We start from the raw sequence: 15,305 nt of genomic DNA on the forward strand, positions 1-15,305 counted from the left end.
CTTGATATCATCCCACAAGTCATCTGGTCTTCTATCACTGGTGTTCAATGTCTCAAACCTATTCTTAAGATGATCATGTTGGCAATATCATCTCAGAAAAGAGTCTCATAATGAAATACCGTGGGCCTCCACAAGAAAAATACTGATAACCCAGTTACAAAGTGGGCAGAAGACATGGACAGAATTTTCCCAGAGGATGATATTCAAATGGGCAACAGATACATGAAGAAATATTCCAAATCATTGGCAATAAGAGAGATGCAAATCAAAACCACAATGAGGTACCATCTCACTCCAGTAGCAGTGGCAAAGTTTAACAAGACAACAAATACTAAATATTGGAGAGGATGTGGTGAAATAGGAACTCTTTTACATTGTTGGTGGGATTATAAAATGGTACAACCACTCTGAAAGAAAGTTTGGTTCTTCCTCAAAAGGCTGAACATAGAAATTCTATATGACGTGCTATTCCATTGCTTGGAATATACCCAAAGAAAAGGAGAACTGAGGCTCAAATGAGAGACAACAATTTTTTAAATTCTATTTAACTTGGGAGGGACTGGAGAGCATTATTCTGAGTGAACTAACTCAGTCTCACAAGGACAAATACTAGATGAAATCATTATTGTAGAATAAGTATGAGGATCCAAAGGGGAAGGGGAGTAGGGTGGAAGAAGAGGGGTGAGGATGGGCGGGGGGGGGTGTTGCTGTTAATGATATGGTTGCACAATTCGATGGGAGGCTTAAGGAAATGGGAAGGATCTTTTTGTGAAAGAGAATGTATTCAAACTTTATAAATAAATTAGTATAAAATTTAGAAAAAGACAAACAAAACAAGATGATCATGAAATGCAGATGGAATTGATTAATGATCATAACTTTGTTCCTGTGGAATTTTTTTAACTTTCTTCATCCTCAATTTGAGCTTGCGTATGATTAACTTGTATATGTTCATAGCACTGAACATCCCATGGATGGCCAAGAGAACAAACAGATATATCTTGGAGAGGGTCCAGCTGGAGTGTTCTTTGGAAACAAGAATGATGACAGCTTCACCTCACATACTTTGGACATATTGCTAGGAGGTGTTATTCCTTGTAGTGGGACATGATGTTGGGAAGGGTGGAGGAATGGGGAAGGAGAGGAAGACCCTCAACCAGGTGGATTGACATGGTGACTGCTGAAATGGGCTCTTGTGTGTCAGGAAGTGTGAGGATGGCGCAGGACAGGACTGAATTTAGATCTTTTGTTCATAGGGTCGGTATGAATTGTACTCAACTCGGCAGCACCTAACAACAACAAACCAAGTAGCTATAGCTTTCTATTTCAGAATGCCTGACTAGATGTTAATTGCCAACCTTTCACATAGGTACCTGCACTCTTAACAATATGCTACCAGGGCTCTTTTGGTTTTCAGCACAATAGTTTAAAACTTCAATGTCTCATTTTCCAAAAGGACACAGTATGGCATGAGAAAGTCAGGTATATAAATAGTTACAGTTGGATGAGTTAAGTAAAAAAAAAATACAGTCAGGTATAAATATCATAGATTCACAAACTTTTGGAGAAAGCTGCAAGCACTGATACTTGAGCATTGACTAGAAAGATGTGTAAGATGACAAAAGAGTATTAATACCCAAAGTAAAATTACAGAAAGGTTAAAGGTCACTTTAATTTTGGAAAACAGTAAACTATCAGTTTCAAGGTTTTAAACCATAACTCATGGGAAAAAAAAGACATATACATTTCATTGAAACAAGTTTATAAAATAAGCTGAAGGAGGGGAGGACTCTCAATGAGATGTATTGACACAGTGACTGTAATTGTGGGCTCAAGAATATCAGAGATGATGAGAATAGCACAGAACAAGGTAGTGTTCAAATCCATTGAGTAGCAGGTCTGAGCACTTTGATTTTTGTGCCAACAGGGTTACTAATGAGTATTGAATAACCTAATCCCAGAACACTTGATTGTGCTTATGCAAAACCTGTACTTGGACCAGAAGCATTTGTCAGAACAGTGCAAGGAAACATTACATGGTTCAAAATCAGAAAAGGTGTATGCCAGGAATGTATCCTATCACCATATCTTTTCAATCTGTATGCAAAACAGATCATCCAGAGCCTGGGCTCTATGAGGAGGAATGTGGCATCAGAATTAGAGGAAGACTCATCAATAACCCTCTTATGCAGATGATGACACAACCTTGCTTGCTGAAACTGAGGAGGACCTGAGGCATTTGTTTCAGGTCAAGGATTTGCAGCCTTCAATATGGGTTAAAGCTCAACATCAAGAAAAAAAAGATTCTCACCACTGGACTGATTGGTAGCATCATAATAGATGGTGAAGAGACTAAGATTAACAGTTTTAGTTTGCTTAGCTCCACAATCAGCATTCCTGGTGTCAACAGCCAGGAAATAAAAAAGCAAATTGCATTGGCACGTTTCCAGAGTACTGAAGAGCAACGATGTTATTATAGAGACTAAGATGTACCTGATCCAGGCCATGGTCTCGGCAATTACGTACTATGTATCAGAGAGCTGGACAATGACTAAGGATCATAGAAGAAGAATCTATGCCTTTGACTTGTGGTGCTGGAGAAGAGTATTGAATACAGCATGGACTGCTAGAACAAACAGGTTTTTCCTGGAAAGGGTAAAACCAGGCTGCTCCTTAAGGGTAAGGATTTTGAAGCTTGTTCTGACATACTTTGGGCAGGCTTCAAGGAGAGACCAGTCCTTGGAGAGGGAAATTATGCTTGGAAGGGTGAAGGGACAGTGCAAGAAAGGAAGATCTTGGATGAGATGGATGACTCAGTGTTTGGGGTAATGGGGATAGAGACAATGTGGTTGACTCGGGATAGAATGAGGTTCAGAACTGTTGTACATAGGGTCACAATGCTTCACAAACAATTCGATGGCACATAAAAAAAAAAAAACACAACTTTGCTAAAAAGTCCATACCCCCTTACACTAACCCTATAGGACAAACTGGAAGTGCCTCACAACTTCTCTAAGATCATCGTCTTTATGAACATAGATTGCCATGTCTTTCTCCCATAGAGTGGCTGGTGAGTTCTTACAATGAAATTTCAGTTAAAAATTAGCTACTTAATCACTGCATCACAAGGGTTTTGCTGGTATTAAACGTTGTTGATGGGCGCTTTAAAGTTGATTCCCACTCATAGAGACCCTATGTATCTTCACAACAGCATTTGAGCATATTGTTGAAGCCACTGTGACACTGTTGAAGACACTGTGACACTCTGTCTCCTTGAGGATATCCCTTTTTTCACTAATCCTCTTCTCTACCAAGCATGAGCTACTTTTCTAGGAGCTAACTGGTCCCCTCTAATAACATGTCTAAAGTACATGAAATGAAATACCATCATCCTCTCTTTGAAGGAGAATTCTGGTTTGAAGGAGAATTCTTTTCCATGACAGATTTGTTTTTCCTTCTCACGGTCATATTGTATTCATTTTTTTCCCCTCCACCAATACCATAAGTCAAAGGTATCAATTCTATTTTTATTTCCCTTATTAGTAAATTTGAACCTCATTCCTTTGGGTTGGAAACACAGCTCCTTACTACTATATCACAAGCACTCCCTAATATACATGTGGTTGATATTGAATAGATATGGACAAATAGATCACCTGGAAGAGAAACACAGAGAAAGCTATGCTGACACGTCTCTGAATTTTGTCCCATCCTGGTAGTTTGCTGCTAAACTACATGATTGGGTCCATTTACTTACTTAAAACAACTCACTCTGGTGGTGGTTGTTGTTGTTAAGTGCCATCGAGTCATAGGCAACTCATAACAACCCTATGAAGGAGAGTCCTCAAAGCTTGGGTGCCTTTCATCCTCTCTCCAGGTTCATAGGGTTTCCGGAGGCAAGCTATTAAGGAAGTGGACACCACTCCTGCTTCCAATTCACTCTGGTAGAAAAAGATAAAAAAAATTAGGAAAGAACTCTCCCTCCCTATCAATCTAGAATGTGGGGAAGGGAAAACACCAAAGTCCTTTTCTTCCTTAACCTAGGTATACAATTTGGAATGTATGACTAATTTATCTCCAAATATAAGAGTATTTGACAAGGAAATTATTATTTCTGAAATAATCTATTTCTGAAAATATTTATGTCTGCATTTATCCTCATTTACCAGTCATTAGGGAGCTTAGGTGGCTTAGTGGTAAAAGGCTGTGCTCTCAACCCCACTGCACACAGTGAAAATCTGTCAGTTGCTCCAAAGAAGAGAGGTAGGCAATCTCCTCCCATGCCATTTACTGCCTCTGAAAACTCATTAGAGGGTCAGTTCTGACTCAAAGATACATTAGACTACCAATACAGCTATATCACCATTCTGAAACAACAAAATACAAAATTCTGCTCTTTAACCTACAAATCACAATTGTTGTGTAGAGTATTAGGAAATTAAAAGCAAGATACTCAGGTCTATTATTGTAAAAGGAGCAAAGGCTATGTGAAGATGAGGAGTTCCATTCCACAAGAGGAACTGCCAACATCAACAGTACTTATAATACAAAAATCAATCTCCATGAGGTCAAACGCTCCCATACCTCTTCCTACTAACTCCAACAGCAATTAGTGTTCTCCTGGATTTAAAAAAAAAATAAAAAATCTGTTGCAGTAGCTCATATAGCACACAGAACCATAGTCATGGTTATCAAGTTTGTTGTTCTTATGCGCCATCAAGTCGACCACAATTCATATCAATTAGGAACGTCAAAAGGCTGTGTCAGACCAGTGGCCGAATACAATCCCTCATTCAGAACAGCTGCTGAAATGTGCTCTCAGGCCCCTCAGCCTTCAGTCTCTAGACTTTGGGCTAGTGTTATGAAGTTTTTAGTCATGGCTCTGTGCTTACCCCTGCCTGTTTCCTCCTTCCCTCAGTCCTGAAACAACCTGGCAAAGACTCCTAGCTCTGGTTCTGTGGCATAGCAGTCCTAAGGTCAACTCTGGCTCATGCTGTGTCTATGGTTCTCTGCTTTCGATGCTGCTGCTGTTCCTGTAGGCCCTGGTCTGAGTGGCACCGGAATTATTGGCCACAAGGGACATGCACCTTCCATGCTCTACTTCTTCTTTGCTACTAGAGAGATTTCCAAAATCTGCCACTGAAACTGGTCAGTTTACTGGGAAGACTAACCAGTTAGCTTGTGGACAGGCTAACACATCCTAGTCACATGTCCCCACCCATCCATATGTCAAAGTCAATACCTAGGAAATCCATTTTGAACAATACACTCTTGACACCATAATTACTAATGAACTTGTTTAGTTTATTGTAAGGCACACAGGACAAGGCATGAAATAAGACTCAACAACATAATTCAGAATCAGAAAAATCAGAATTAATAATCACAATGTTAGTTCAATGGTTCAAGTACAATCTTTAGAATCCAGGCTTTTAGCTATAGTAAGAGGTCTCAGGAGGAAAGTCTAGCTATGGTTCAAACTCTGTGAATATTACTTTTAACTAGGATCTGAGATTGGCAGTTACGGGTTATCTCAGCAATTTCTCAGCCCTCAGAGAAAGCAATAGACTAGAGAAAAATCTTCTTTGTCTCTATCTTCTATCAGTGAGTTCAGAGAAATTTAATCTCTGTATGTAAAAATTCTCACACTGGCTTCATAACATAAAGGACAAAGTGACGGTTTCAGAATGATTTCTCAGCACACAGATTAAATAGGTTTGGAGAAAGAATACAATCCCAATGTATACCTTTTTTTTTTATTTTAAAACCTGCATTGTTTCCTTGCTCTTTTCAGACAAAAGTTCTTAATCTAGGTATAGATTTCTCATAATTACAATTAAGTGTTCTGAGATTCCTATTATTGTCAATAATAGCCATAATTTTTTGTGATCCACACAGTCAAATGCCTTTATACAATCAGTAAAACACAGATAGATATCCTTCTGATATGCCTTGCTTCCTGCCAAGATCCATCTGACACCAGTAATGATATGCTTGGTGTCACAGCCCCTTTTAAATCTGGCCTGAATTTTGGGTAGATGTCTATGGCCCTTGTTTTTGTTGCCGTTGTCACACCCCATTGAATCAAGTATAACTGATAGTGAACCTGTGAACAGCAGATTTGAACTCTTTCCTATTCTGTGCCATCAGTATCATCTCTGACATACTCAAAGCCATTACTGCTGTCACTGTGTTAGGACACCTCGTTGGGAGTCTTCCTCTCCTTCACTGACATTCCACTTTTCAAAGCATGACACCTCTTTCCAAGTAATAGACCCTCCCAAAAACATGCTCAAAGTATATGAAAAAACAAATTGTCTTCCTTGCCTCTAAGGAGCACTCTGGTAGCACTTTCTCTAAGACATCACTATTTGTTCTTGTAGTAGTTCATGGGATACTCAGTGCTATTTCACACTATCACAACTCAAAAACATTGATTCTTCGGCTGTCATCCTTTTTCATTGTCCATCTCTCAGATGCATAAGTGATTGAAAAGACCATGACCTGAGTCGGGTGCACCTTGGTTTTTAAACTACATCACTGCTCTTCAGTACCTTCTCATTGCAATGCTTCTTTTGATTTCTTGACTATTTGTGCCAAGGGTATTGATTGTGGATTCAAACATGACAAAATCATTGACAATCTTAATCTTTTCTTTTATATATCATGATGTTGCTTTTCAGCCTGGTGGTGAGGACTTTGTCTTCTTGATAGTTGTTATTGTGTACCATACAGTCAGAACCAACCCATAACTGATTCTTCAAGGGATCTTCAGAGGCAGTTAAATCACAAAGGAGGAGATTGCCCATCCTTCTCCTGCCTTAAACTGTGTGACTTCAGGATTGCAGGGCAGCTTCTTTCCACAAGGCAACTTGATGTTGTTGTTATTATGTGCTATTGAGCCACCTCTGATTCATGGCAACCCTACGTACAACAGCCCTAAACCATGCTCTATCCTGGGCCAATCTTGTGGTCTCTGATGCACATATCCCTATTACCCCAGTCACTGAATCAATCCATCTCATCAAGAGTCTTCCTCTCTTGTGCTGTCCCTCTACCCTTCCAAGCATGATATCCCTTTCCAAGGACTGGTCCTGCCTTGCAACATGCCCAAAGTATGTCAGACTAATCTTCAGAATCCCTGTCTCCAGAGAGCAGCCTGGTTTCACCCTCTCCAGACCTGTTTGTTCTCCTGGCAGTCCATGATATATTCAATACTCTTCTCCAACACCACAGTTCAAAGGCATCAATTCTTCTTCTATTATCCCTAGTGATTGTTCAGCTTTCTGATGCATAGTAAGTAATTGCAAAAACTATAATTCAGAATCACTGAAGCCCTGAAAGCTTCAACTATCATATCAAGGGCTGAATAGGGGCATATACATGTTTGATGGAGTAGGTGGGAAGAGAAGGGGATGCTAGTGGAGCAAGGAAAAGAGCGGGTCAATACACACATGTCAAGGGCAGGGACAACTTGGGGAAACATCTTTCTTCTACTCTTTTTCATAAAAGGCTTGTCTCTCTAATACTGTTCTAAATATGAGCATTCAAATTAAGACAGATTAGGAAGAAGGATTAGCTAGCCATTTCTGAAATAGCAGGCCTTCGAAAACCTATGTACAATAGAGCACAATTAGGCTGAGTCCCCAAGTTTGCAAACACAAAGAAAGAGAAACAGCTGTAAGCAGACACTAGTGATTGGAACATGGAATGTGAGACCCATGGATGTATGAAAATTGGATATTGTTAAGAAATAAATGGAACACATAAGTAGGTATTGGTGAAATGAGATGGACTGGCATGGGACATTTTGCTTCAGATGATCATATGATCTACTATGCTGGAGATGAAAAGGTAAGGAAAAATGGAGCTGCTTTCATTGTTAAAAAAGTCATTTCTAGATCTGTCTTGAAATATAATGTGAGTGATAGGATAATATCCATATGCATACAAGGAAGCTCAGTGTATACCACTATCATTCACATATACACCAACAACCAGAGCCCAAGAGGAGGAAATAGGAGATTTCTACCAACTTTTGCAGTCAAAGATTGATTGAATATGCAATCAAGATGCACCAATATAATGGTTGAGTGGAACATAAAAGTTGGGAACAGAGAAGAAGGATCAATAGTTGGAAAACATGGTCTTGGTGGTAGAAATTAATCTGGAGATAGAATGATAGAATTTTGCACAATCAACAATTTATTTATTGCAAATACTTTTTACAAGAAACAAATGCAGGCTATAAACATGGATTTCACCTTTCGATAGTCTATGGGATATTAGAGCTCTTCTCCAGCACCACAACTTAAAGACATTAATTCTTTTTCTGTAATTCTTATTCATTGTCCTGTTCTGATGTGTAGCCGGTGATTGAGAAAACCATCACCTGAACCCGGTGCACTTTAGTTTTCAAACTGACATCATTGCTCTTCAGTATTTTGTGGACGTTCCTGAAAGCAGATTGCCCAGTGAAAAACATTCCTTGATTTCCTGGCTGATTGAACCAAGGGTGTTGATTTTTTATCCAAACAAACTGAAATCTTTAACAGCTTCTATCTTTTATCCATCTATCATAATGTTGACCATTGGGCTTGTGATGAGTATCTTTGTCGTCTTGATGTTGAGATGTAATGCATACCAAAAGTTGTAGTCCTTGACCTTCTACAGCAAGTGTCTCATATCCTTCTTACTTTCAGCAAGCAAAATTGTGTTGTCTACATAACACAGGTTACTGTTGGGTCTTACTCCAATCCTGAGGCCACACTCCTCTTCAGAGAGTCCAACTTTATGAATTATTTGCTCAGCATACAGATTGAATGGGTATGGAAAGGATGCAGTCCTGACGCACACCCTTCTTGATCTTAAACCATTCTCACAATAGCTTCTTGGCCTAAGAATAGATTCTGTATGACCACAATTAAGTGTTCTGGGATTCCCATTCTTTTCAACAAAATCCATAATTTGTTATGGTCCACGCAGTCAAATACATTTACATAGCTGATAAAGCACAAATAGATATTCTTCTGGTATTCTATGCTTTCAGCCAGGACCCATCTGATATTAGCAGTGATATCTCTGTTGCCACAGCTTCTTCTAAAACCAGCTTGTGCTTCTGGGAGTTCCCTGTCAATGTACTATTCTATTCTAGCCACTGCTTAATAGTTTCCAAATTCTGTTGGATCACCAGAAGTTAGTAGAAATCCTCAATTTCCTCCTCTTTGTCTTTAGTGGTTGGTGCATATATTTGAATAATAGTTGCTTTAACAGGTCTTCCTTGTATGTGTATGAATAGTATTCTGTCACATAGCTTTGTATTTCAAGAAGGATCTTGAAATAGACTTTTAAACTATGACTGCAACACCATTATTCCTCAAGTTTTCATTCTCAGAAAAGTAAACCATCTAATTTTCTGATTCTGAGTGGTCAATGCCAAACCATCTCAACTTACTAATATCCAGTATGCGAACCTTTATCAATTCCATTTCATTTTGGCAGTGTCTAATTTTCCTATATTCATATTTCATGTGTTCCAGGTCCTATTATTATTGAATGTTTGCAACTGTTTTTCATTTTGCATGTCTTCCAATCTGAAGGCTCTACCTCCAGTGCTATCTCTCTCTAACTGTGGAACTGTCCATAGGTTTTCAAAGGCATATTGTTTCAGATTCTCACCGCTGGGCCAACCGGGAGTATCATAATAGACAGTGAAGAGAATGAGATTGTTAACAGCTTCAGTTTGCTTGGCTCCACAATCAACACTCTTATGTAATGGCAATCAGGAAATCAAAAGATTGTATTAGGAAATTAATTAATTGTATTAGGAAAATCTGCTGTCAGGGTCCTCTCCAGAGTACTGAAGAGCCATGATGTCAGTCTGGAGACTAAGGTGTACGTGATCCACACCATGGTATTCACAAGTACTTGATATGCATCAGAAACCTGGGCAATGACTTAGGATGATAGAAGGGGAATTGATGACTTTGAGCTGTGGTGCTGGAGAAGAGTATTGAATATATCATGGACTGCTAGGAGAACAAACAGGTTTGTGCTTGAGAGAGTGAAACCAGACTGCTTGTTAGAGGCCAGGCTTTTGAAGCTTCATCTCACACACTTTGGGCATGTTGCATGAAGGGGCCAATCCCTGGAGAGGGACATCATGCTTGGAAGAATGGAGGGACAGAAATGAAGACTCTGGATAAGATGGATTGATTCCGTTATTGTGGTAATGAAGATAAGCATGTCAAAGACAAAAAGGTTGGCTCAGGATAGAGCAGGGTTCAGAGCTATTTTATATAGAGGCACAAGTGACTGGCACATAACAACAGTGATTGTTTCAGAAGTGAATAGACAATTCTTCCTAGTCTGTCTTAAAGTGGGAGCTCTGCTTTAGTACAGCCTCTTGCAGAGAAGGGCTGTATCCATGTGAGCAGATGATAAGCTATTTAGATAAGCAACATGCAAACACTCTCCAACACAAGTATCTGATAGACAAATGATTATATCCCTAAGATCAAGTCCTAGTAACCCTTTAAACCTGGAACTGAAATCACCCCCATGATTCAGCCAAACAATAGACTACAAGCCAAACAAATGCCTACAAGATGATCAGTAATGCCAGGAATGAAATAACTTTGTAGAACAGTCAATAGAACAAGATTTTAAAAAGTAGTATTAAAAAAAAAGTAGTATTTGACCACAAATAAAGCTCAAGAGGATGTAAATTATAAGAAAGGACAAGGGGAAGCCAGAGTTTCAGTGAGAAAGTAGGAAGAGTTCTGTTACATTGTGAAAACCATGATTTATGTCACAAATGAAATGTGTCTAAAATAATTGAATGGAAAACCAATTTCCTCTGTTTTCATTCAAATAATAAGAAAATTATTTTAAAATCTATCTTGGGGATAGATCAACAAAACCTTTATAGTCATATTTTTTAAATAGAATTACAAAGAAATAAATTAAAACTTGAGGAATTATTGAATTTTAAAAGGGAAGGTGGCATTTTGAAGAATTAAAGAAGCATATACACAATAACTTATTAGTTATATATGAGTCACAAGACTCTTTTAGGGTGAAAATAATTAATGCACTTAGCTTCTAATTGCAGGGTTAGGGGTTCAAATACTCCAGAGCACTTCAGAAGAAAGGTCTGGTCATTCATCGCCAAAAAAAGAAGCCATTGAAACCTGATGGATCACAGTTCTACTTTAAAACTCAAGAGCCTGAACTGACTAAATAAGAACTGGTTTAAAGAGGTTACATTTACAACTCTAATACCATATTTTTCTCTGGAGTTTTATTTTCTTAAAACAAGGTCTAAACCAAGAGGAGAGATATAGCAGAATAATTGCTATAATGATTTCTGGCTTTAAGTGGTTGTGGCTGAGACTACTTAAAATATGACAATTTACCCAATGAAAAATAATGAAGCAATATTTAACTAAGATAATTTTAATAAGAAACCTTGGTTCCCACACTGGTTGCACATTAAAATCCTCTGAGAAGCATTTAAAAATTATATGTTCAGGCTCCACCAGAGATGTTCCAATTTAATTGGTCTGGGTGGGACCCAGGCATAGGTATTTTTTTTAAAGCTCCTCATAGGTTTCTAATGAGCAGCCTGAATCAAGAGCCCTGAGTAGTACAGGTGAGGATTCCACATCAATATATGCATTTCATGAAGGAAGGATTAATAGAATAGTGTGAAGGAACATTCTCCCCCTGGATAAGAAATATAGACCCATTAAACAAATACAGTTCAAAAAGATCAGGATGGAATTTCAAATTTTCATGGAATCCAAACATTTTGGAGCCACTAAAGGGAGTCTGGTGGTCTAGTGACAAGAAGCTGTGCTGCAATCCCAAAGGCACTTGTCCCGAGACCACCATCTGCTCCACAGAAGGATGGGACATCTCCTCCCTTGGTGATTAATTGCCTCTGAAAACCCACCTGTAGGTTCAGCTATGGGTCGCTCCCGACTTTATGGTATATGACAATAACAGTAGCAACAAAGACAGATACGAGGATTTCTGGTGGCTTAGTGGTAAGGAGTTGCACTGCCAACCCAAAGGCTTTTCCTTGGAATCCGTAAGCTGCTCTGTGGAAGACTGGTGGGCAAACTCTGCCCGTGTGATTTATTGCCTCTAAAAACCCACTGGAAGGTCAGCTATGTGTCAATTCTGACTTGGTGGTATATAACAACAAATGGAGGAGGAACAGTTTGGAAAAGGAGTATGAGAATGGAGAGTAACTTGAAGAAAGTGATCACTTATTCTGAATTCTAGAATTGTACATATAGAAATAATTGAAGTAAGTGTAGCTATACTCATTTTCAACACAAATTTTATACATATTATAAATACATATACTATGAAGAGAGAAATTATTCTAAGACAAAGAATCAAAAGCCAATTTTGTTGAGTGTGATTTTTTTTTTTACATCAGTTATGGCATTAAATGAAAAGTTATTTTTCACTTAGAAATAACAGACACACAAAGATAGATATACATTATTTTAAAATAGGCTCTTCTCACACTTTTATCAGCAAAGAGATGAGAAATTAATTGCTGATGATTGACTTAAAGAAAAAAATATAAAAAGAAGAGAAGGGTATTAACTTCATCTAGACAACGGAAGGAGACAAACATATAGGAACAATTAAGAAGTTGTAGTAGAAAACTGATGGGGAGGGAAATGAGAGCTACAGTTATTTGAGAGGGAGCTGGAGAAATGCTCATAACTGGTTACCAGAATGCCCTTGGCAATGGGTTTGATTACATCACACTTTGATATTCAGCTTCTCTTCAGTCTTTTTATTATTATTATATTATTATTATTATTATTATTATTATTATTATTATTATTATTATTTTTGTGTGAGTGTACCGTCAAATCAGATCTGACTGGTACAGGAGGAGACTGCCCCTCCTTCCCCGGCAAAGCATCTGGTGGATTTGAACCGTGAGCCTCTGGTATAGCAGTTGCAGCTTCTTGCCAAAACCAGAGACAACGACGAAGTAACTATGATCCTGAAATGAAGACGAGAAACATAATTCTCCCACTGCAATTAAGATTCCTTATTACCTCCTCTGATAATAGGGTCTTTACAGGCCAGAACATTTAACTAGTTTACCCTTAATCGCTTATTCAATTAATGAGTGCTATCAGCTCAGAATCAAGGTTTTGCATTGTTAGATTTTCAGGCTGCTTTATTTACATTTTCTTTACATCCTATCACTTCTAAAAACCCCCTAAAACTGCAATTTTCCAAATAAGTTAGTAGTGTAGGAAGGAAACCAGCCTTATAACTGAGTTGAACAGGAAAGGCAAAAGGTGGAATTTTAGTCAGAAGTGAAAATCTCCACCTCAAGAAAGTGAAAAATGGAAAACACAAACTGGAGCTAAGTGAAAATTGTTGGAATCACAGGACAGAGGCGTGAAAAGTGGAAAAAAGATTTCAGGACTTCAAAGGCTTTGGGCTGGGTTCAATCCTAAAACCCCACAGGAAGTGGGAAGCTCAAGTGCATACTACATGTCCCAGAAGCCCCTGCTTCCCTGGTCCGTGAGACGCCGCGCAACGCCCGATGGGAGCCGGCTGGAGCGGCCAAGATGTCGCTGCTCAAGAAAAGAAAGCTTGAGTCAGGGGGTGCCGGTGAGAGTGGGGAGGGGATTGACGAGGAAGATGGCGGAGAGCAGGAGGCGGTCCCGCCACGACCCCGAAAAACTAAACGGGAGCGAGACCAGCTGTATTATGAGTGCTATTCGGACGTATCGGTCCATGAGGAGATGATCGCCGATCGAGTCCGCACCGATGCCTATCGCCTGGGGATCCTGCGAAACTGGTCAGCGTTGCGAGGCAAGACGGTGCTTGACGTGGGTGCGGGCACTGGCATTTTAAGCATCTTCTGTGCCCAGGCGGGGGCCCGGCGCGTGTACGCCGTGGAGGCCAGCGCCATCTGGCAACAGGCCCGGGAGGTGGTGCGGCTCAATGGACTGGAGGACCGGGTGCACGTCCTGCCCGGGCCAGTGGAGACGGTGGAGTTGCCGGAGCAGGTGGATGCCATCGTGAGCGAGTGGATGGGCTACGGGCTCCTGCACGAGTCAATGCTGAGTTCCGTGCTCCATGCGCGGACCAAGTGGCTCAAGGAGGGCGGCCTCCTCCTGCCGGCGTCTGCTGAACTCTTCGTGGCCCCCATCAGCGACCAGATGCTGGAGTGGCGCCTGGGCTTCTGGAGTCAGGTGAAGCAGCATTACGGCGTGGACATGAGCTGCCTGGAAAGCTTCGCCACCCGCTGCCTCATGGGCCACTCGGAGATCGTGGTGCAAGGCCTGTCTGGTGAGGATGTACTAGCCCGGCCGCAGCGCTTTGCTCATCTGGAGCTGGCCCGAACTGGTCTGGAGAAGGAGCTGGAGACTGGGGTGGGTGGGCGCTTCCGCTGCAGCAGCTATGGCTCGGCGCCAATGCACGGCTTCGCCATCTGGTTCCAGGTGACCTTCCCTGGAGGGGACTCCGAGAAACCCCTGGTGCTGTCCACCTCGCCGTTCCACCCGGCCACGCACTGGAAGCAGGCACTTCTGTACCTCAACGAGCCTGTGCAAGTAGAACAGGACACGGACATTTCTGGAGAGATCACGCTGCTGCCCTCCCGGGATAACCCCCGGCACCTGCGCGTGCTGCTGCGCTACAAAGTGGGAGATCAGGAGGAAAAGACCAAAGACTTTGCCATGGAAGACTGAGCCTCGCCTTTTTTTTTCACTGCCAAGGCCGTTAGACATGTATATGAGAGGGGTGGTCCAAGGAAAAGGGTTGTTCTCTTGTGCAAGTAGGGCGTCTGTCAGTTTCTCTCCTGTTTCCTGTGGTAGGAGAGATTTCAGTCTTTATCTGAAGAGATTCAGCTGGCAATTTTTAAAATTTAAAATGTGATGATTCTCCACAATAATGGCTATAGCGTGGTTATTAATGGGCTTTATGCCTTAAAAGCATGTAGTGCCAAGCATTTCTGTTTTGTTTTTCATAAAGGGGAAAACAGATTTAGGAAGAGTCCGTTTAAGCCTCTGACACCTTTCACACCTTATCTAAATCTGAAGCCAGGGAGGAGGGTGAAAAGTCTATTTTTCTCAACTTCTGAACTCCCTCCCTTCCAGATGCCTCTAAAGTCTACAATACTTTTGCCTACTTTGTTTTACAAATATACTTTTTAATACTGAGAATGAAAAGGTGAATGAGGAGCAGTTATTTAAGTAGCCATGTTTTCATTATGCTCAATACTTCTGCTGAGTGCTAAAGATGATAAAGAT

At 40.4% G+C, this 15,305-nt stretch overlaps 1 protein-coding gene across 1 annotated transcript; it reads left to right on the top strand.

Annotated features, from left to right (window-relative positions):
- The first annotated feature begins 13,616 nt into the window (after positions 1 to 13,616).
- LOC102845102 (protein arginine N-methyltransferase 6-like) lies at positions 13,617 to 14,744 on the top strand. The gene has a single exon (XM_006882462.1). The coding sequence runs from the start codon at positions 13,617 to 13,619 to the stop codon at positions 14,742 to 14,744; it is 1,128 nt and encodes a 375-aa protein (XP_006882524.1).
- The last annotated feature ends 561 nt before the right edge of the window (positions 14,745 to 15,305 follow it).

The sequence above is a fragment of the Elephantulus edwardii genome, unplaced genomic scaffold (genome assembly GCF_000299155.1).
Source record: "Elephantulus edwardii isolate Elephantulus edwardi_28Jun2011 unplaced genomic scaffold, EleEdw1.0 scaffold00020, whole genome shotgun sequence".
NCBI lineage: Eukaryota > Metazoa > Chordata > Mammalia > Macroscelidea > Macroscelididae > Elephantulus > Elephantulus edwardii.

What these genes read in the sequence shown, in the direction of transcription:
- LOC102845102 (XM_006882462.1), top strand. Translation starts at nt 13,617, where the DNA reads ATGTCGCTGCTCAAGAAAAGAAAGCTTGAGTCAGGGGGTGCCGGTGAG.